Source organism: Podarcis gaigeae, assembly GCF_964106915.1.
Source record: "Podarcis gaigeae genome assembly, chromosome: 8".
Taxonomy (NCBI): Eukaryota; Metazoa; Chordata; class Lepidosauria; order Squamata; family Lacertidae; genus Podarcis; species Podarcis gaigeae.
Genome location: NC_139684.1, coordinates 83,578,753 through 83,597,273, shown reverse-complemented (window position 1 = coordinate 83,597,273; position 18,521 = coordinate 83,578,753). Strand labels below are relative to the sequence as shown.

Below are 18,521 nucleotides of genomic sequence, written 5' to 3'. Positions count from 1 at the left end.
AGGTTTTGCTTTGTTTTTGCATGGGCCCATAAAGAAAAACTAACTGGGATGCGATGTTTTGTGGGTGTGATTTTGCCAACTGTTCCATAGACAAGGGACGTGGATGGCACTGTGATCTAAACCACAGAGCCTAGGGCTTGCCTATCAGAAGGTCGGCGGTTCAAATCCCCACAACGGGGTGAGCTTCTGTTGCTCAGTCCCTGCTCCTGCCAACCTAGCAGTTTGAAAGCACGTCAAAGTGCAAGTAGATAAATAGGTACTGCTCTGGCGGGAAGGTAAACGGCGTTTCCATGTGCTGCTCTGGTTCGCCAGAAGCGGCTTAGTCATGCTGGCCACATGACCCGGAAAGCTGTCTGTGGACAAATGCCAGCTCCCTCGGCCAGTAAAGCGAGATGAGCACTGCAACCCCAGAGTTCTTCGCAACTGGACTTAATTGTCAGGGGTCCCTTTACCTTTTACCATAGACACAGCTGAATGGATTTAATTTAGGGGTGAGGGAGTTTTCCTTTCCCTCATGGGCACCCAAAGTGGGCCGAATAATGGGTGTGACTCTTCTATAGCAGGCTTCACTCCAGCCACACAAACGCCAGAGTTTTCAGACATCCTGCAAACAAGAGACAATTGTCACAGTGCAAGGACACATTCCAGCTAGGCAAAAGCACTCTGGGAGGGCTTGGTGCAGGCCACGTACCGAGATATCAGGTATACACATTTGCAGCACTGTATTTCAGTTCTTACTATTTATTTAAGGGTCTGGGAGCGGTCTCTCTCTACCTATAAGACAGAAGAGAAGTTTTAAAAGTCAGAAGCTAGGGGCAGAAGTGGGTTTTGCCAGATGATTGAGTCCCTCTCCCTTTCTCCTGCAGGTGTGGAGCAAACCAAGCAGGTCAAGGAGTCGCTGAAAGAAGAGAAAATGCTCAAACCGGAAAGCGTCCTGATCAAGCGGCGCTTCTCTGCTCTCAATACAGGCCAGGCCATTTCTGTGTTGGGAGCCCAGGGCTCTGTCCCCTCTACTGAGCCTGGGGTGCCACAGACCAAGCGGCGCCCAGAACCAATCATCCCTTCCACTCAGCCCAGGTGAGAGCCTGGTGAGAGCAACACCAGCCAGTGTGGTCTAGTGGTTAAGAGCGGTAGTCTTGTAATCTGGGGAACCGGGTTCGCGTCTCCGCTCCTCCACATGCAGTTGCTGGGTGACCTTGGGCCAGTCACACTTCTCTGAAGTCTCTCAGCCCCACTCACCTCACAGATTGTTTGTTGTGGGGAAGGAAGGAAAAGGAGAATGTTAGCCGCTTTGAGACTCCTTTGGGTAGTGATAAAGCGGGATATCAAATCCAAACTCCTCCTCTTCTTCTTCTTCTCTTTGTCCTTTCAGGTTGAGGGGGGCGGTTCAGTTAAAGACCAATTAACAGGCAGCTCGTGAGACAAATGATAAACACCATTTGGGAAAGGGCCAAACACAGAACATAAAATAAATGTATATGGTTTTATCAAGGTTGCAGCATGGTCCTAAAGTTATGAGACTATCTAGGTATGGATAAATCTACGAAAACAGGAGACCTGTCAGAAAAAGTTGGGATGATTTCTTCCCATTCACCTCGGCTGTCATATCCTTCCTCGTTTATCTAGATTGTAAGCCGTGTGGGGACCAGGAACTGGCCTCTCGCTTTGTCTCTATTTAAAAGCACCCTGTATGTGGATGGAGCTACATAGAACACTAACGTAACCTCTCTGACTGGTGGCCACTGTGGTCTCCCTGCTGCTCTCCTGGGCTGGTTGTACGCAAGAAGGCATGTGCTTTGAGCAACCTGCTCTCGCAGGAGCAGTCTCCTTTGATTTTTGCAAATCCCTTCCCGAGTGGCCGCTCAGCTTCTGTTTCCAGCTGCTGGAAGATCCCCCGCTTTCGTGAACTTGTGTCCTTACTCTATTTCCAATTCCACTGCATAATTGCAAAGGTTTTCCCCACATCCTTGCAAAGAAGACATGGGGCATTGGTTGAATAAAGCACCCTCTTCGCTTGAGCTCCTACTCTGCATGCCCTTCAGAGGCTGATGTGTTTTCCTTTCTCCCGCCTGCTGCTTCCCAGGTTGGCCGGAGCCACCGGCCGCAAGAAGATTTTCCGCCTGAGCGACGTGATCAAGCCTCTCACGGACGTGCAGATGGACAAGCTGAAGCTGGCAGCCGTGAAGCGGATCCTGCGCTCCGAGAAGGCCGTGGCCTGCAGCGGGGCTGCCCACGTAAGTGTCTCCCACAGCCTTGTCGTGGTGGGATCCTGCCTGGGTCCAGCATCTTCGCCTCACTTTCGCCAGCTTCCTTCTTTCGCAGGCCCGGGTGAAGATCCTCTCTTCTCTGGTGACCCAGTTCGAGGTCCCTCTCAAGAGCGAAGTCCTGACCTTCATCCTGGATGACATCCGCAACCGCCTGGACCTCGCCTTCGCCTGGTTGTACCAGGAGTACAATGCCTACCTGAGCCAGTACCCTTCTGGCTCGCTCGACAACTACGACGAGTGTCTCATCGGCCTGCTCTCTGGTCTGCAGGAGAAGCCGGACCAAAAAGATGGGTGGGTACTTGGGGCCTTGTAGAGGTGTGTGGCGGGGTGAGGTTCAGGGACACAAAACTTCCCCTTTGATTATTTGGTCTCCCCTTTAACCCCACGTCTGCCAGACTTTTTGAGAGCAAGATGGGTAAGCTACTAAATGCACCCCAATAGAAGCTATGGTGACCCAAGTAAGTCCCCCCCCCCCAACAAGAATATTTCAAAGCATTTATCACCATAAACATTTTTATAATATACAATTTTTCTTCTTGACTTCCCACCCCTCCTTTCCCAATTTCCCCCCCACTCCTTTTTATTAGGTTTTTCTAACACATTTTTTTTATCTAAACCCTGCTACCATTAAAATTTTCATTAATCTACTGTTTATATTTCAAATCCTGCCCTTGACTTTATAGGTTGGTGATATTTTGATAGGTAATACATCAGGGCTCTCTATTCCTCCTTAGACACTTTGTCATTATGTTCTCTTAGTTTTGGCAGTTAATGTTGCCATTTCAGCATATTCCATCAGTTTCATAAGCCATCCCTCCTTAGTTGGTAGTCCTTTCTGTTTCCACTTCTGTGCATACAAAGTTCACCCAAGGTAAAATTCAATGGTGCCACTCCTGAATAATAATAACAACAATTTTTTTTTATTATTTGTACCCCACCCATCTGACTGGGCTACCCCAGGCACTCTGAGCTGCTTCCAGCACAATATGAAAACACAAGAAAACATCCAGCATTAAAAACGTCCCTGCCTGCAGGTTTCATCTTAATGTTATGTAGCCGTTTGTCTCCTTGACATCTTAACAGTTAAATTAGCACCATCTCCATGCTGGAGACTGGAGAGGGAAGCGGAGCCTTGTGGTTCAGTCCTTGCCCCACAGCTCCTGTGACCAGAAATTCCTTACAGTTGCGGAATATTCTGGTGGAGCCAGTGAAACACGGAAGAACTTGAAACATCAAAATCTGCTCTTTTAAATCGGGGCTTGTTCAAAGGACCAATTCTCTCATACAAGTTTTAATCAATTTCTATTATTATTATTATTATTATTATTATTATTATTATTAATCAATTTCTAACATGCAGAGGGATAAGATTAAGGCTAGAGAAGGGGGGAAAGCATGCATATTTTGTTCTGAGATGGAGCACGTTGGCATGGCAGCTTTTTAGAAGAGGCCTGGACTGAGCAGGGGGAAACATATGTTTTAAGTTCTTCCTTTTTGAAAATGGTTATCTTAGGGCTTCCATTACAAAAACCAAAACCAAATCCTGCTGCCTGATATTGTTTAGGAGCATCTGTTAGAGGGGTTTTTTACTCAAATAAGGATGCTATCATAAAACCTAAGAATTCGGAAGAACTGGAGGTTTTTGCTCACCTCCATCCTTTTTTGGTTCTGACCCTTGGAATGCTTTCCTGAGGGGACCACAGGACTGTAAAGGCCACCAACTTAAAATGTTGCATCCCTAGTTATAAAATCATAGTTATTTCTGATTATTAGAGATGCAGTGTGGTGCAGTGGTTAAGAGCGGTAGTCTCGTAATCTGGGGAACCGGGTTCGCGTCTCCGCTCCTCCACATGCAGCTGCTGGGTGACCTTGGGCCAGTCACACTTCTCTGAAGTCTCTCAGCCCCACTCACCTCACAGAGTGTTTGTTGTGGGGGAGGAAGGGAAAGGAGAATGTTAGCCACTTTGAGACTCCTTAGGGTAGTAATAAAGCGGGATATCAAATCCAAACTCTTCTATTGTTTTCTAAGCTCCTGGCTGTGACCAAGGCTTTTTCTGTTGTTGTTTTGCCTCACACAGGATCTTTACCAAGGTGGTACTTGAGGCCCCACTGATCACGGAGAGTGCCCTGGAAGTGATTCGGAAGTACTGCGAAGATGAGGTGCGTCCCTAATAAGATACCAGCCGGGGTTCATCTTAGAGCTCCCTCCATAGCCTTAGAAGGTTGCAGGGAAAGAAACCCTGCTGAAGCACTGGGGTCTGGCCAGCAAAGTATGCTTGACACGTTTTAGGGCAACTATAAAAGGCATTCCTACCAGTAATCCTACCCCAAACTAGAAGAAATGCAATGAAAGCTTTTGGGACCTACAAAAATAGGCTGCTGGATTGGCTGTTCTGACCTTGCCTCCTCCTTCCAACTCGCTCCTGTTTCACAAAAGCATCCCCGCGAAGTTGTCCAAAGGTTGGCACATAGTTATGGCTTGTTGGAAACAGCGTGTGGGTTGTCCCCCAACCCCCCCTCCCGGCCACAGTTTAAAAGTTTAAACATTTTACACTGTTACTCTTCCCCCAAACTGACAGCCTCCCTGGGAATGTGTTCGTTCATTCCCATAACTGTTTGAAAACCAAGGCGCGGCTTCCTATTGGCTGCATTTGCAAACTGGAACACTTCCGGGGTTGTGGCGTTCGGGAACTGATTTGTTTGGGAGCCAAGCCATTCAACAAGCAAGATACCACTGTATATATATATACACACGCACACACTGCTCAAAACATTAACTGCACATGCTCAGAGCTTCTTTTGCATCTCTCCTACAGAGCCGGACGTACCTGGGCATGTCGACGCTTCGGGACCTGATCTTCAAGCGCCCGTCGAGGCAGTTCCAGTATCTGCATGTTCTCTTGGATCTCAGCTCCCACGAGAAGGATAAGGTGAGCCTGGAGCCTGTCTCTCTGGTGCTGTGGTGTGATCCGAGCAATGCAGAAGAAGAAGAAGAAGAAGAAGAAGAAGAAGAAGAAGAAGAAGAAGAAGAAGAAGAAGAAGAAGAGTTTGGATTTGATATCCCGCCTTTCACTCCCCTTCAGGAGTCTCAAAGCGGCTAACATTCTCCTTTCCCTTCCTCCCCCACAACAAACACTCTGTGGGGTGAGTGGGGCTGAGAGACTTCAGAGAAGTGTGACTGGCCCAAGGTCACCCAGCAGCTGCATGTGGAGGAGCGGAGACGCGAACCCGGTTCCCCAGATTACAAGACTACCGCTCTTAACCACTGCACCACACTGGCTTGCAGCTGAAATAAGCTTGCAAGTCGCTCCTAACTGACCAGGGTCCCTGCAGGACTGCCTGCTCTTACATGAACCTGCCTAGCTACTAAGATCACCCTCAGAGGCATGTCTCTGTGTCCTCCTGTTTATACGAAGTAAGCTGGGTGGTGACTGGAGGGCCTTTTCAGCGGTGGCACCTTGACTTTGGAACCTCTTGAAGAGATGGCCTGGTGCCATCTATATTATCACTTGGGTTCCTGCCGAAAGAAGAGACTGGGGTGGGGTAAGAGGTTAATCTAGCCCAACATCATGTCCTTGATGACATTTCCATTCCACCTTAAGGAACAAATATGGGATTGTTACGTGTCACATGTCTGTTTACATTCCAGCACAGTATGCTGGAAACTTCTGTTGTGTATAGCTTTTGCTTTTAGCTGCTCTCTTTGAGACGACATGAGAGAGAGACATGTTTCTTTGTCCTGATTTATGATTAATCTGTAGTTGTAGTATGCTTCCACAAGCCTCACGCCTATTCTGTGTGCGCAATTCAATCTGCTGATAGTGTGCCCTGGCTCTCAAGCCTGGGTCGCTGATTTACGTCAGAGCAGAGACCAATGGGTCTTCGCAGCGGGGCGGCTGGAAGGAGACGACCCAGCCAGGGCTAGCCAGCTGGCCTCCCGACCCTCTGCATGTCGAAAGCCCTCACAGTGACCAATGGGAAGCATGCAAGCAGGACACCAGTGCAACAGGCCTTTTAAATTTTGTCGTCCGCTTCTTGTAACTGCTTGCTGTGATTTGTTGAATGGATTTTACAATGGTGTTATGGTCATCTGGGAGTGGACCAGTGCTGGGCAACAGAGAGTGGACTTGGTGGTACTTTGAACCGCTTTGGGGGCATTGTGCCCTTAGAAAAAGGCTACATCCCTAGCTGATCTAGGTGACGGAGAGCCTTGGTGATGCCCGTATATTTTCTGTCTCCAACCCTCTTAAAATTCTTTTGCTTTTTCTCTCCTTTTGGGGAATGTCTGCTCTGGAACTTGCTCACGGAGGGAACAAGAACCAAAGAACACTAGGGCTCATCCAGGCTTCCTTTTGTGCTGCATTTCTAGGCATGGATTCATGCTTTAAAGCATCATGTTAGAGTGTTCCCCGCCGTACCCTTTCTCTGCAAAAACCTGCTCTTTACCATTGAATCAGAGCAAAAGGCAATCTGCAGAAAACCTGAGTTGCTCTTTGTTCCTGTTCAGCATGAAAGAGTGGCTTTTTGCAGGGAAAGTCCCCAGGGGCGGGCAGAAACTAAGTGTGGAAGAGCCCTTAAAAATAATCTCAAATTTGAAGTTGGTTTAAAAAAAATCCTTGGGATTCCTGAAGCTTGCTAATGAACTGTCAAATGACCCATATTTGCCACCCATCTCAGGTTCGCCAGCAAGCTCTCCTATTCATCAAGCGGATGTACGAGAAGGACCAGCTGCGGGAATACGTGGAGAAGTTTGCACTGAATTATTTGCAGCTCCTGGTCCACCCCAATCCTCCCTCTGTTCTCTTTGGTGCAGACAAAGATACAGGTAACTGGGCCGCACCATGTCCAGTTGTGTCCGTGAGCAGGTGGCTTGGCCAAAAAATAATGATAGAGGCGAAAAAATCCCCATCGCCATGTGGAAAGTGTTGCATGTGAAACTGCTGTGGCCACAGACATGTGATCTGACAGTGAGTTTGGAGTAGCCCAATGCAAAAATCCTGAGGACCCATGTGGATCCATGCTTTGTAACCACGTTTTTGCACCACTGAGGCCCCAGGCAACAGTGGGTGCGTGATTTTTTTGGTGCAATATGTAGCCATGGACATGCTATGTGATCTGATGGTGAATTTGGGGTGACCCAGTGCAAAACTCCTGAGGATCCATGTGGATCTGTGCTTTGTAACCACGTTTTAAGTGGGGAAGGAAGGAAAAGCACTCAAGGGACAAGGAACACGCGTGGGGTGGGTGGAGAAGGATGCTGCTAATAATGAAGAAGAGGGGTATAAGGGGAGAAGGCTCCTTTCCCCTCCCGCTTTGCTCTTTTAAAGAAGTAGGTTCTCTGTCCCTCTCTCCTCCCCACTCTGCGGCTCTTCTCCCGCTTTGTTGTTTCAAAGCGAGCCACGGAGGAGGGAAGGAAGGGGAACCATGGATCCTCTGCTCACGACTGCAGCAGATCCCCTCCGCCACCCGCAGGCATTCGCTCCATAACACGCACAGACATTTCCCCTTACTTTCTAGGAGGAAAAAAGTGAGTGTTATGGTGCAAAAAATACGGTATTTCCCATTTCACAGCTGTATTTCCCTAGTTGTGAATGGCAAGGAGCCTGTCCCTGTGGCATCTGGCACTCTGCATAATCCTTGGCGCCCGGTCTCTTTCCTCCCAACCCTCTTTTTGCCTTGCAGAGGTGGCTGCTCCCTGGACAGAAGAGACCATCAAGCAATGCCTCTATCTCTACTTGGCCCTCCTTCCCCAGAACCACAAACTGATCCATGAACTAGCGTCTGTATATACGGAGGCTATTGCCGACATCAAGCGCACTGTCCTCAGGGTTATTGAGCAGCCTGTGAGTCGGCTAGAGAGGGGTACTGGGTGGTCCACCACAGGGGCGAATGAAGGCGTCGCGACACCCGGGGTGGCAAACCACTATGTACGGCGCATGTGAGGCGTCACTATATACAGTGCATGTTCCGTATGTAGCGACGCCGCACATGCGCTGTACATAGTGGCTTGGTGGCGGCGGTGCTCCAGCGCTGTACAGACAGTGCCGGGATCCTCTGCTTGCAGCTGCAGACACGAATGGAGGATCCTCCGCAGTTGTAGTGTCAACGGAGGAATCCCACCGCTGTCTGTATGGCGCTCAAGCGGCACCAGTGGCAAACCACTATGTACAGAGCATGCATGCGATGCCACACATGCACTATACATAGCGGTTTGCCACAGACGCTGGGACCCTCTGATCGCGGCTGCAGCCGCAAACGGAGGATCCTCCACATCCAGCTGCACGATGGCTGCTCACGCCACTGTGAGCCGCCGCAGGGCACCTTCTTGTCACCCCCCAGACATGGCACTTGCCCCCCCCCCATTGCGACGCCACTGGTCCACCATCGTTCTTTATACCGTATTGGCCTGAATATGAGCCACACCCACAAATAAGCCGCACCTTTAAAATTTGGCGGCTTGGGAACTGCGCACAGGACAGGTGGTGTTGTCCCGCACTCCTGGGCTGCTCTCTGCGGGGGGCGGGGGAGCCGCCCCACCTTGCCGGCGGCCTTCCCCCCCTTCATTCCGACAGCTCAGGGGAGGCTTGGGAGTGGCAGGCAGGCTGGGTGCCGTTGCCCGTGCTCTTTTCCTCCCCGCGCTACCGGGCTGCTTCCTGGGAGGGGGAAGGAGCCACACCGCTTTGCTAGCGGCATAAGGTCATGAATATAAGCCGCACTTTAACTTTTCACGATCGGAATTTTGAGGGGGGGGGGAAAGTGTGGCTTATATTCGGGCCGATACAGTAGATGGCTCTCCTTTCCTCACATTCTCATCCCCCACCCCACCCCAAAAACCATCCCTTTGTTTATCTTTTCCTATTGCTTCCAGATCCGTGGGATGGGGATGAATTCCCGGGAGCTGCTCAAGCTGGTTAAAAACTGCCCCAAAGGTGCAGAGACCCTGGTGACCCGCTGTCTGCACAGCCTGACGGACAAAGGTACAGTTACTTCAGCTGTATTTAGGGTGCTGTCCGATACAAAGGCCTCACAATGGCTCATGGGAACTCCACACAAGTAGTTGCTTCTGATAAATGCTGTGGAACTGGGATACGGGCTATGCAAAGCTGTCCAAGCTTGAGAGCTGCTGTTCAGTCACACAATCTAACGTGATTTTCTCCACTTAGTTCCCCCCTCTCCGGAGCTTGTGAAGCGAGTTCGAGATCTCTACAACAAGAGGCTCCCGGATGTTCGGTTCCTTATCCCTGTCCTCAACGGTTTGGAGAAGGTATTTTCTGAGGCTCAGATGGAGGCTTGCTGATGATCTGCAATATTCCTCCCTCCCTTTCCCTGCCAATATTATCTTGGTCTTAAGCCTTTTTAGTTGACATTTTCAGTAGGCAGTTTATTTGGAACTTGGCTCAGGAATTCAAAGAAACCCCCCCAAATAAGTGGAGTTTTGAAAAGCCTAGCCTGCCATCTGGATTCAAAATGGCGTACCATTGTATCCAGACACAGAAGAAAATCCGCTCGTTGATTTTGAGAGCCGCCACGGGAAATTGGGCACGATATCTCAAGAGGTGTCCAAGCACATAGCAGACAAACAACTTTCCTAAAAGTACAGTAGATGGAGGGACAGCCAACACATGTCGGGATTTAAAACAGCTTTTCCTTCTTACTGATGTGCGCGCTTTAGTGAATCCAGTGCAGACTTCAAGTTGGTGGAACAGAAGTTGGGGAAGCAAGGATTGTGGAAATGAGAGAGCTTAGAGGTTTACAGTTAAGTCTCCTCTCCCTTGGGTGCCGATGTGGAGGAGTTAATCCAGGGGAAAACTTCATAAGACATGGGGATTGAGAAAAGGAGGAGAGGGAGCCCTGCTTGAGTGACAGAGATGAGGGGAGCAGTGGGGAAGAGGGAGTGAGGGAAGAGGACCCTGGAGATTAGCAATGGAGGAGACAGCTTCTGTGTGCTCTCTAGCGATTTGCAGGAAGGATTCCATGTCCCCGCTGCTTCCATTAAGTATCCCTGAGTATGCCCCTTCTCTGTTTGTGGTCCTTCATACCCGATTGGGGGGGGGGGCTCTCTCCTTTGGGGGTGTGGTCAAGTGTGATGTGCATTCTTGCATTTCCTTTCCAGAAAGAGGTCATCCAGGCCCTGCCGAAGCTCATCAAGCTGAATCCCATTGTTGTGAAGGAGGTTTTCAACCGCCTGTTGGGAACGCAACACGGTAGGGATTCCTGGCCACATGGGAACCTTGAGTTTTCCGTGGCTTCCTGGGGGTCTTCTCAAAAGGGTGTCCCGAGGCTGTGGGGAGAGAGGTTTGCTTGGTTTGGAAGGGATCAGCGGACTGGCTGGCTTTACCGTCTGCTCCGTCAGTGGCTGATTTCTTCATTGGCATTGATTCCGACAGGTGAAGGCAACTCGGCAGTTTCTCCTCTGAATCCAGGGGAGTTGTTGATTGCCCTCCACAACATCGACTCCACCAAGTGTGACATGAAGTCCATCATCAAAGGTAAGGGAGAATTCAGTTGCTTGTTTAGAATCCTCCTAGCATTTCTCCTGTTCTGTGTTCAATATTTTGGGCTGCCATGGCTGCAAAAAAACAAAACAAAACCCCACCCTTTCAAGACACATAGGTTAAATTTCCCCATTACATTTTTTCCATTCGCGAAATTAAAGTGGTACCTCTGGAACGGATCCCGTTCGCAACCTGAAAATAAATGCAACCCATGTCTGCATGTGCGCAGGTTGCGATTCGCCGCTTCTGTGCATGTGCATGATGTCATTTTGTGCGTCTGCGCATGCGCGAGCGGCGAGACGCCGGAAGTAACCCTTTCCGGTACTTCCAGGTCGCCGCGGGACACAACCTGAAAATGCACAACCTGAAGCAGATGTAACATGAAGTATGACTGTACAGCCTAAAGGAAATTCACACACTTGAACTAGCTGTGAGTGCTGGAGTTTATTTAGCATCCCAATCCTGAACAGTGGTATCTCCGGTTGCGAATGAGATCCGTTCCGGAGGTCCGGCCACATCCCGAGGAATTCACAACCAGCGGTGCCGCTTCTGCGCATGCGGCGAAACCCAGAAAAATACTTCCGGGTTTGCCGCGTTCAGATCCTGAAAGATGCGCAACCAGAGGTGTCCATATCTAGAGGTACTACTGTACATCTATTTGGAAGCATGGAGTCCTGCTTCTCCCCTTAAGCAGATGTGGGGAACCTTTGGCCCTCTAGATGTTGCCTGAACTATAACTCCCATTACTTGCTTGCTGGGGCTCATGGGAACTGTAGTTCAGCAACACCTGCAGAGCCAAAGGCTTCCTCACTCCTGCCGTACAAGAACGGGCAGCTTCTGACCTCTGGTGTTCCCCTGCCTCTGTCCCTGTTACCTTGTGGCACCTGCTCTGTATTTCTGCAGCAGCAGCTGATCTTCTCCATTTCCCTGCTTGCAGCCACCAACATGTGCTTTGCTGAGCGCAACGTGTACACGTCCGAGGTGCTGGCCGTGGTGATGCAGCAGCTCATGGAGCAAAACCCGCTGCCCATGCTCCTTATGCGGACCGTAATCCAGTCACTGACGATGTACCCACGCCTGGGCGGCTTCGTCATGAACATCCTCTCCCGACTCATCTTGAAGCAGGTGAGAAGTGTCAGGAGCTCAGTCTACACTCGAGTAGGACCCTGGCAGAGACACATGCCCGACTGGCATGTTCCCTCTCTCCTGGTCGATCGTTTGGGAGCTTCAAAAGCTTTCTTCTGCCCGAACATCACAGCAACCCATGCCAACCGAAACCGGCACACTTGGGGATCCGCGGAATTTGCGCATCTCCTGTAACAGACCTCAGCAACACAGCATTTTGGCTAATCTATTTACATAATAGTTAAACCACAGAGCCTAGGACTTGCCGATCGGAAGGTCAGCGGTTCGAATCCCCGCGACGGGGTGAGCTCCTGTTACTCAGTCCCTCCTGCTGCCAACCTAGCAGTTCGAAAGCACATCAGAGTGCAAGTAGATAAATAGGTACCGTTCTGGCGGGAAGGTAAATAGTGTTTCCATGCGCTGCTCTGGTTTGCTAGAAGCAGCTTAGTCCTGCTGGCCACATGACCCGGAAGCTGTACGCTGGTTCCCTCGGCCAATAAAGTGAGATGAGCGCTGCAACCCCAGAGTCGGTCACGACTGGACCTAATGGTCAGGGGTCCCTTTACCTTTACCTTATTTACATATAAACATACACGGAGCCCTGCAACATGGCTCCCACTCTCTCTAGCATCAGACAGCAAAGAGAAAAAACAAAGGACAATAGTCCCACTTCACAGAACACAGTAATACAAACATCCTGTCTCCATCACTTCCCACTCCACAGAGTGGAGTCAAAACATATACCGCCATGTGAAAGACAACAATCCCATGACTGCAATCATGGAGCAGGAATTCTAACAAGGAGGATGTGGGGGAGACCTGCCTTTGTCCTCTGCAGCCAGGTTCCCATCGTCCTTTGCCTCTTGCACTCATTGCTGCAGAGGGCAGCACTTCTGGGCAACGTGGCCACCCTTCTAAGGGGACTGCTTCAGCGGATTCACTCTGTTGGGGGCAGAGGGAGGTCTCTTACTGCGTGGCTGACTCTTCGCCAACCCGCAAAACCAAAAATATCTCCCAAGGGTGGGAGGAACAGCCCAGCACACAAGATATTGTAAGAAGGCGGCCAGTGGCCGGTCAAGTCCAGCATCCTGGTCTTGGTCTCACAGTGGCCAACCAGATGCCTGTTGGAAACCCACAAGCAGGATCTGAGAACAGGATCCCTCCTGCGGCTTCTTTGTTTAGTCGTGTCCGACTCTTTGTGACCCCCTGGACCAGAGCACGCCAGGCCCTCCTGTCTTCCACTGCCTCCCGCAGTTTGCTCAAACTCATGCTGGTAGCTTCGAGAACACTGTCCCGCCATCTTGTCCTGTTATCCTCTTCTCCTTGTGCCCTCCATCTTTCCCAGCATCAGGGTCTTTTCCAGGGAGTCTTCTCTTCTCATGAGGTGGCCAAAGTATTGGAGCCTCAGCTTCAGGATATGTCCTTCCAGTGAGCACTCGGGGCTGATTTCCTTCAGAATGGTTTGATTTCCCCACATTGGGACCCCCTAACTCTAATCAAAAAGCCCCCTCCCCACAAGCAGCCCAGCCCTCCCACTGGCCACCTCTTCACTCAGATGCCCCTCATTAGCTCCTCCCCTCTGGCAAACCCCGCCCTTTCCACGGCTCCTCCCCTCTGACTCCGCCCCATTTCCTCCCGGCTCCGAGAGCTTCAAGAACACTGTCCAGCCATCTCTTCCTCTGTCGTCCCCTTCTCTTTGTGCCCTCAATCTTTCCCAACATCAGGGTCTTTTCCAGGGAGTCTTCTCTTCTCATGAGGTGGCCAAAGTCTTGGAGCCTCAGCTTCAGGATCTGTCCTTCCAGTGAGCACTCAGGGCTGATTTCCCTAAGAATGGAGAGGTTTGATCTTCTTGCAGTCCATGGGACTCTCAAGAGTCTCCTCCAGCACCAGAATTCATAATGTGGCTTCTAGCAACAGGTATTCAGAAGCATTGCTGCCTCTGAGCCTTGTGGCTAGTAGCCATTGATAGCCATTGTCCAGTTCTCTTCTAAAGTGACCCAGGTTGGTAGCTGTCACTGCCTCCTGTGGGAGGGAGTTCCATAGATTGACTGTGGTGCATGAATAATCATGGGACACGGATGGCACTGTGGGTTAAACCACAGGGCCTAGGGCTTGCCGATCAGAAGGTCGGCGGTTCGAATCCCCGCGACGGGGTGAGCTCCTGTTGCTCGGTCCCTGCTCCTGCCAACCTAGCAGTTCGAAAGCGTGTGAAAGTGCAAGTAGATAAATAGGTACCACTCCGGCGGGAAGATAAATGGCGTTTCCATGCGCTGCTCTGGTTCGCCAGAAGCGGCTTAGTCATGCTGGCCACATGACCTGGAAGCTGTATGCCGACTCCCTCGGCCAATAAAGCGAGATGAGAGTCGCAACCCCAGAGTCAGCCACGACTGGACCTAATGGTCAGGGGTCCCTTTACTTGTTATTATTATTTATTATTTATTCCCCACCCATTTGGCTGGGTTTCCTCAGCCACTCTGGGTGGCTCCCAACCAAACAATACAGCAATAAACATTAAAAACTTCCCTACACAAAGAGCTTTCTCTGGTCTGTCCTGAATCTTCCATTGTTCGGTTTCATAGCATGTCCATAAGTTCTAATGTTATAAGAGGGAGAAAAACTTGAGTAGCAAAGGACACTGTTGTAGATGGCTTTTTTAAAAAAAATTGGACAGACTCATGCAGCGTAGGCCTGTGGGTGCCCACGATGTCACGATAGAGAAATGCAACCTCTGTGTATGGATACCCCTATACCTCTGCATGCTGGTTGGCCTATAGGGGAAAACCAGTGCTTTCATGCCTGGCTTCTGACCCGCCCAGAGGCATCTGGCTGGTGGCCACTGCTGGAAACAGGCCATTCAGCCTGATGAGCCTTAGGCCACTGGGGCGAGACACAGAGCAGGCTCTGGCTGCTGGTGCCGCATTTTAACTCTTTCCCTTCCTCCCCCAGGTGTGGAAGTACCCCAAGGTCTGGGAGGGCTTCATCAAGTGCTGCCAGCGGACCAAGCCCCAGTCCTTCCAAGTTATCCTCCAGTTGCCTCCTCAGCAGCTCACTGCCGTCTTCGAGAAGTGCCCAGAGCTGCGGGAGCCTCTGCTAGCCCATGTTCGCTCCTTCACCCCGCATCAGGTACTGCCCCAAACAAAGCTGCAGTTGCAGAGCACATGGTCCTGCAGCGAGCTGGGGGAGAGGTTATTCAAGTCAAAACAAAATTCAGGGTGCCTTTTTAAATCAAGGTTCGCAGTTTGAAGGGCATTGTTTAAAGCGGAGCTTTCCAAACTTTTCAGGTTGCTGACACACTTTTTAGACACACCTCATTTTGTGAAATATTCAGTTTTACTAGCAAATTGGAGCTACAGGTAGGTAGCCATGTTGGTCTGCCGTAGTCGAAACAAAATAAAAAAACAAAAAATTATTTCCAGTAGCACCTTAGAGACCAACTAAGTTGGTTATTGGTATGAGCTTTTGTGTGCATGCACACAGTATCTGAAGAAGTGTGCATGCACATGAAAGTTCATACTAATAACAAATTTAGTTGGTCTCTTAAGTGCTACTGGTAGCAAGTCGGAGGTTAAACTAACCGCTTTCCAGCCCCAGGAGGAGCATGGGGAGCGTTCGCATGACACACTGCAGCCAACACATTAATGTGTCACGACACACAGTTTGGAAAGCTCTGGTTTAAAGAATCCTAAGTGGTAACATGTTGGTTCATTTTACTGTATTATATTCTTATCCCATTTTTAGCTAGGATTGGCTCCCAAAGCAGCCCACGATTAAAAACCCACTGAAAGGCATGGTATATTAAGATACACAGAGACATTTATTACGGTCTTTTGGTTCCTGCTCCTTGTATGTGCTAGGCTTTTCCGTGGACAGGCACTTCTGAAGACAAAGATCCCACACATGCAGACCTTTCCTATCTAAATCAGGGCTGGGGAGCCTGTGGCCCTCCAGATGTTACTGGACTACAACTCCCATCATCCCAGACCATTGGGCACCCTGGCTGGAGTTGAAGGGAGCTGGCGTCAGAAAGGGAGGGGCTCCCCAGCCCTGGTCTAAAGAGTGGGGCATGGCAGACCTAGAAGTCCTACTTGAAACTCAGTCCTTACAGGTTGGGATAGGTCAGAAGACACAAGAAAACCCAGTACTATGTCAGTAATACTCCCATGCACGCAGTCCAGAACAGTAATTTTAAATAAGACCACAAAGTCTTTGTGGGTTTCTTGCAAAACGTACTAATGAACTTCTGTTCAACCAGCCCAGTAGGAATTTAACCAAGATAGGGTATGTGTGAAAGTATCAGAGAGAATACTGTTTGAGAGAATACTTTCAAATGCAATGATTGGCACACATTCTGCTTTTTCTCCACCAGCAAGCTCATGTTCCCAATTCCACCATGGCCATCCTAGAAGCCAGCAACAAGCAAGACCTTGAAGGGAAGGAGTTGCAGCCTCTGGAGGAGGCAAGGGGCTCAGCCCCACCCAGGACCAAGGAGCTGAGAAGAGAGAAAGAGGTCAGAGCACACAGTGGGCAGGGAGGGGGCAGCGTTCATAGCGTTGAACAAATGTGGGTTTTGCCAGGTTACATTAACATGCATAGTGAGCATTCAGTGTGTTGGGAGCGCCAGAAACGGAGGATGGGGAGAAAGGGAACTGTGAAGGACAATTCAGCTGTCTTTGGATTTCTGTTTCTGTGACCTTCACAGTGAACCTTGGCAGTCGGTCCCACTGTGTTCAGTGTGGCTTATGCTCCTGTGTGAGCATACATAGGAGCGTAGCTTGAGTGGTTGATGGTAGGAGGAGCAAATCACTGTGGAGAGACTCAAAAGGGCCTTGGAGGGTAGAAAGAACCATTTCAGTGATGTCCAGTCAGAGTTTGCAAATGGGAGCAGAAGTGCAATGGTTTTTATTTTTGCAAGCCTGCAGCACTGCAGATACGTGATCGCAATGTTTGGAGACAGCGCAGCTTAGCCCGAACTTGGAGACCTTGATGCAAACAGGTTTTGCATAAAGGTAAAGGGGCCCCTGACCATTAGGTCCAGTCATGACCAACTCTGGGGTTGCAGCGCTCATCTTGCTTTATGGGCCGAGGGAGCCGGCGTACAGCTTCCGGGTCATGAGGCCAGCATGACTAAGCTGCTTCTGGCGAACCAGAGCAGCGCACGGAAACGCCGTTTACCTTCCCGCCGGAGCGGTACCTATTTATCTACTTGCGCTTTGATGTGTTTTCGAACTGCTAGGTTGGCAGGAGCAGGGACCCAGCAACAGGAGCTCACCTCATGGCGGGGATTCGAACCGCCGACCTTCTGATTGGCAAGTCCTAGACTTTGTGGTTCAACCCACAGCGCCACCTGCGTCCCTAAGTTTTGCGTAGTGTTCTTTTATTTCTGCATGTTTGGGAACACTTTCACAGAATGGAAGCCAGGCTACCTTGCTTACCTGTATTAGACATAGAAATAGAAATAGAGGCCCAGCGTGGGGAGGGAGGGATCCACCACAGAACAGTGTTGGGAATTGGGATCCAGTGCTAGGAGCATCGTGCACTCATTCCTTCCCCCCCCCCCAACTAGAAAGGGGTTTGAAAAAGGAATGGACACTTTGCAGGGCCTAACGCAGCTCAATGCCAATCCTAGGAAGAAATGGAGCCTCAGCCCCTCCTGCCTCGCGTGTCCCAGGATATGATTGCCCTGCGCTTGGCGCAGGAGAAGGCCCTCAAGCGCCAGCTGGAGGAGGAGCAGAAACTGAAGCAGCAGCAGCAGCCTCCCCGCCCGGCAGCCCCCCAGACCCCACTCCCTTCCGAGGAATCTGTGGACTTGCAGGAGGAGGTGCCTGAGGCGGAGACTCCCACCATCTTCATCAGCATGCAGGAGGAAGATGAGAGTTTTGGAGGAGACAGCTCCCAGCTGGATTCCAGCTTAGAGGGCCCCTGGCCACCCAAGGTACCCCAACTTTTTTTTTTTTTTTGCTTGTCAGTGAAGTGGCCATCAAACCTCCTGTAGTTCCACCTATGAAAGCACCTCGGTTGTGTCTTGGATTTCTGTCATTCCCTGCCGAGAGGATTATAGACGCAGCGCAAGCCGCCGAAACCGTATCTGGTTCAGGCAGGCAACCACTTGAAAGCCGGATTAATTTCCGAAGGCAGCAGTCTTTGACACAAGTGATGTTGAGCTTCTCTGCCTTTCGAGTTCTGAGATGAGCCAGGTAGAGCTTGGCTCTTCTGCACACTGATGGTGGTTTCTTGGTCTCTTCCCCAGGAGCTGCAGAGCAAGGAAGGAGCAGCCAGCAGCAGCAGCAGCAGCAGCAGCAGTAGCAGCAGTAGTAGCAGCAGCAGCGGCAGCTCAGATGAGGGATCCTCAAGCAAGCCACCCACAGCCAAGCAAGCCACCCTCTCCCTCGAGGAAGAGGAGCCGGCCGCAGACGGTGGGGCACCACCTCCTGCCCCTTCCACTGCTCTGGTTGCAAACTCTCCCAGCCCAGCAGAGGAGCTGCCGGACCCCGTTGTGGAGCAAGAGGAGAAGGCCGACAGCTGATGATTCAGGAAAAGAAGATTGGGGGGAAAGGGGTTAACTGGGAAAGGAACCAGGAAAATAAGAATAAAGTGGATTAGATTTCTAAATAAAGAATCTTGGGTCTCAACTGCT

At 50.4% G+C, this 18,521-nt stretch overlaps 1 protein-coding gene and 1 long non-coding RNA gene across 4 annotated transcripts in view; one reads left to right on the top strand and one right to left on the bottom strand.

Moving 5' to 3' along the window:
• SYMPK (symplekin scaffold protein) overlaps positions 1-18,521 on the top strand; it is a 28,727-nt gene extending 10,206 nt beyond the window's left edge. For all 3 annotated transcript variants that reach the window (XM_083753594.1, XM_083753595.1, XM_083753596.1), the window contains exons 12-27: positions 867-1,077; positions 2,084-2,234; positions 2,323-2,558; positions 4,346-4,427; positions 5,084-5,197; positions 6,945-7,092; positions 7,950-8,110; positions 9,136-9,244; positions 9,431-9,531; positions 10,381-10,471; positions 10,655-10,756; positions 11,700-11,887; positions 14,834-15,010; positions 16,254-16,394; positions 17,514-17,819; positions 18,135-18,521. In XM_083753594.1, coding sequence (XP_083609720.1) covers positions 867-1,077; positions 2,084-2,234; positions 2,323-2,558; positions 4,346-4,427; positions 5,084-5,197; positions 6,945-7,092; positions 7,950-8,110; positions 9,136-9,244; positions 9,431-9,531; positions 10,381-10,471; positions 10,655-10,756; positions 11,700-11,887; positions 14,834-15,010; positions 16,254-16,394; positions 17,514-17,819; positions 18,135-18,410 — 2,594 coding nt within the window. In that variant the 3' untranslated portion in view covers positions 18,411-18,521. The remainder of the gene's footprint in view (positions 1-866; positions 1,078-2,083; positions 2,235-2,322; positions 2,559-4,345; positions 4,428-5,083; positions 5,198-6,944; positions 7,093-7,949; positions 8,111-9,135; positions 9,245-9,430; positions 9,532-10,380; positions 10,472-10,654; positions 10,757-11,699; positions 11,888-14,833; positions 15,011-16,253; positions 16,395-17,513; positions 17,820-18,134) is intronic.
• Positions 3,609-4,384, bottom strand: LOC310851864. The gene is made up of 3 exons (XR_014567895.1): positions 4,278-4,384; positions 3,969-4,029; positions 3,609-3,703 (listed from the first exon to the last, which is right to left on the bottom strand). It is a non-coding gene; the product is annotated as an uncharacterized lncRNA (long non-coding RNA).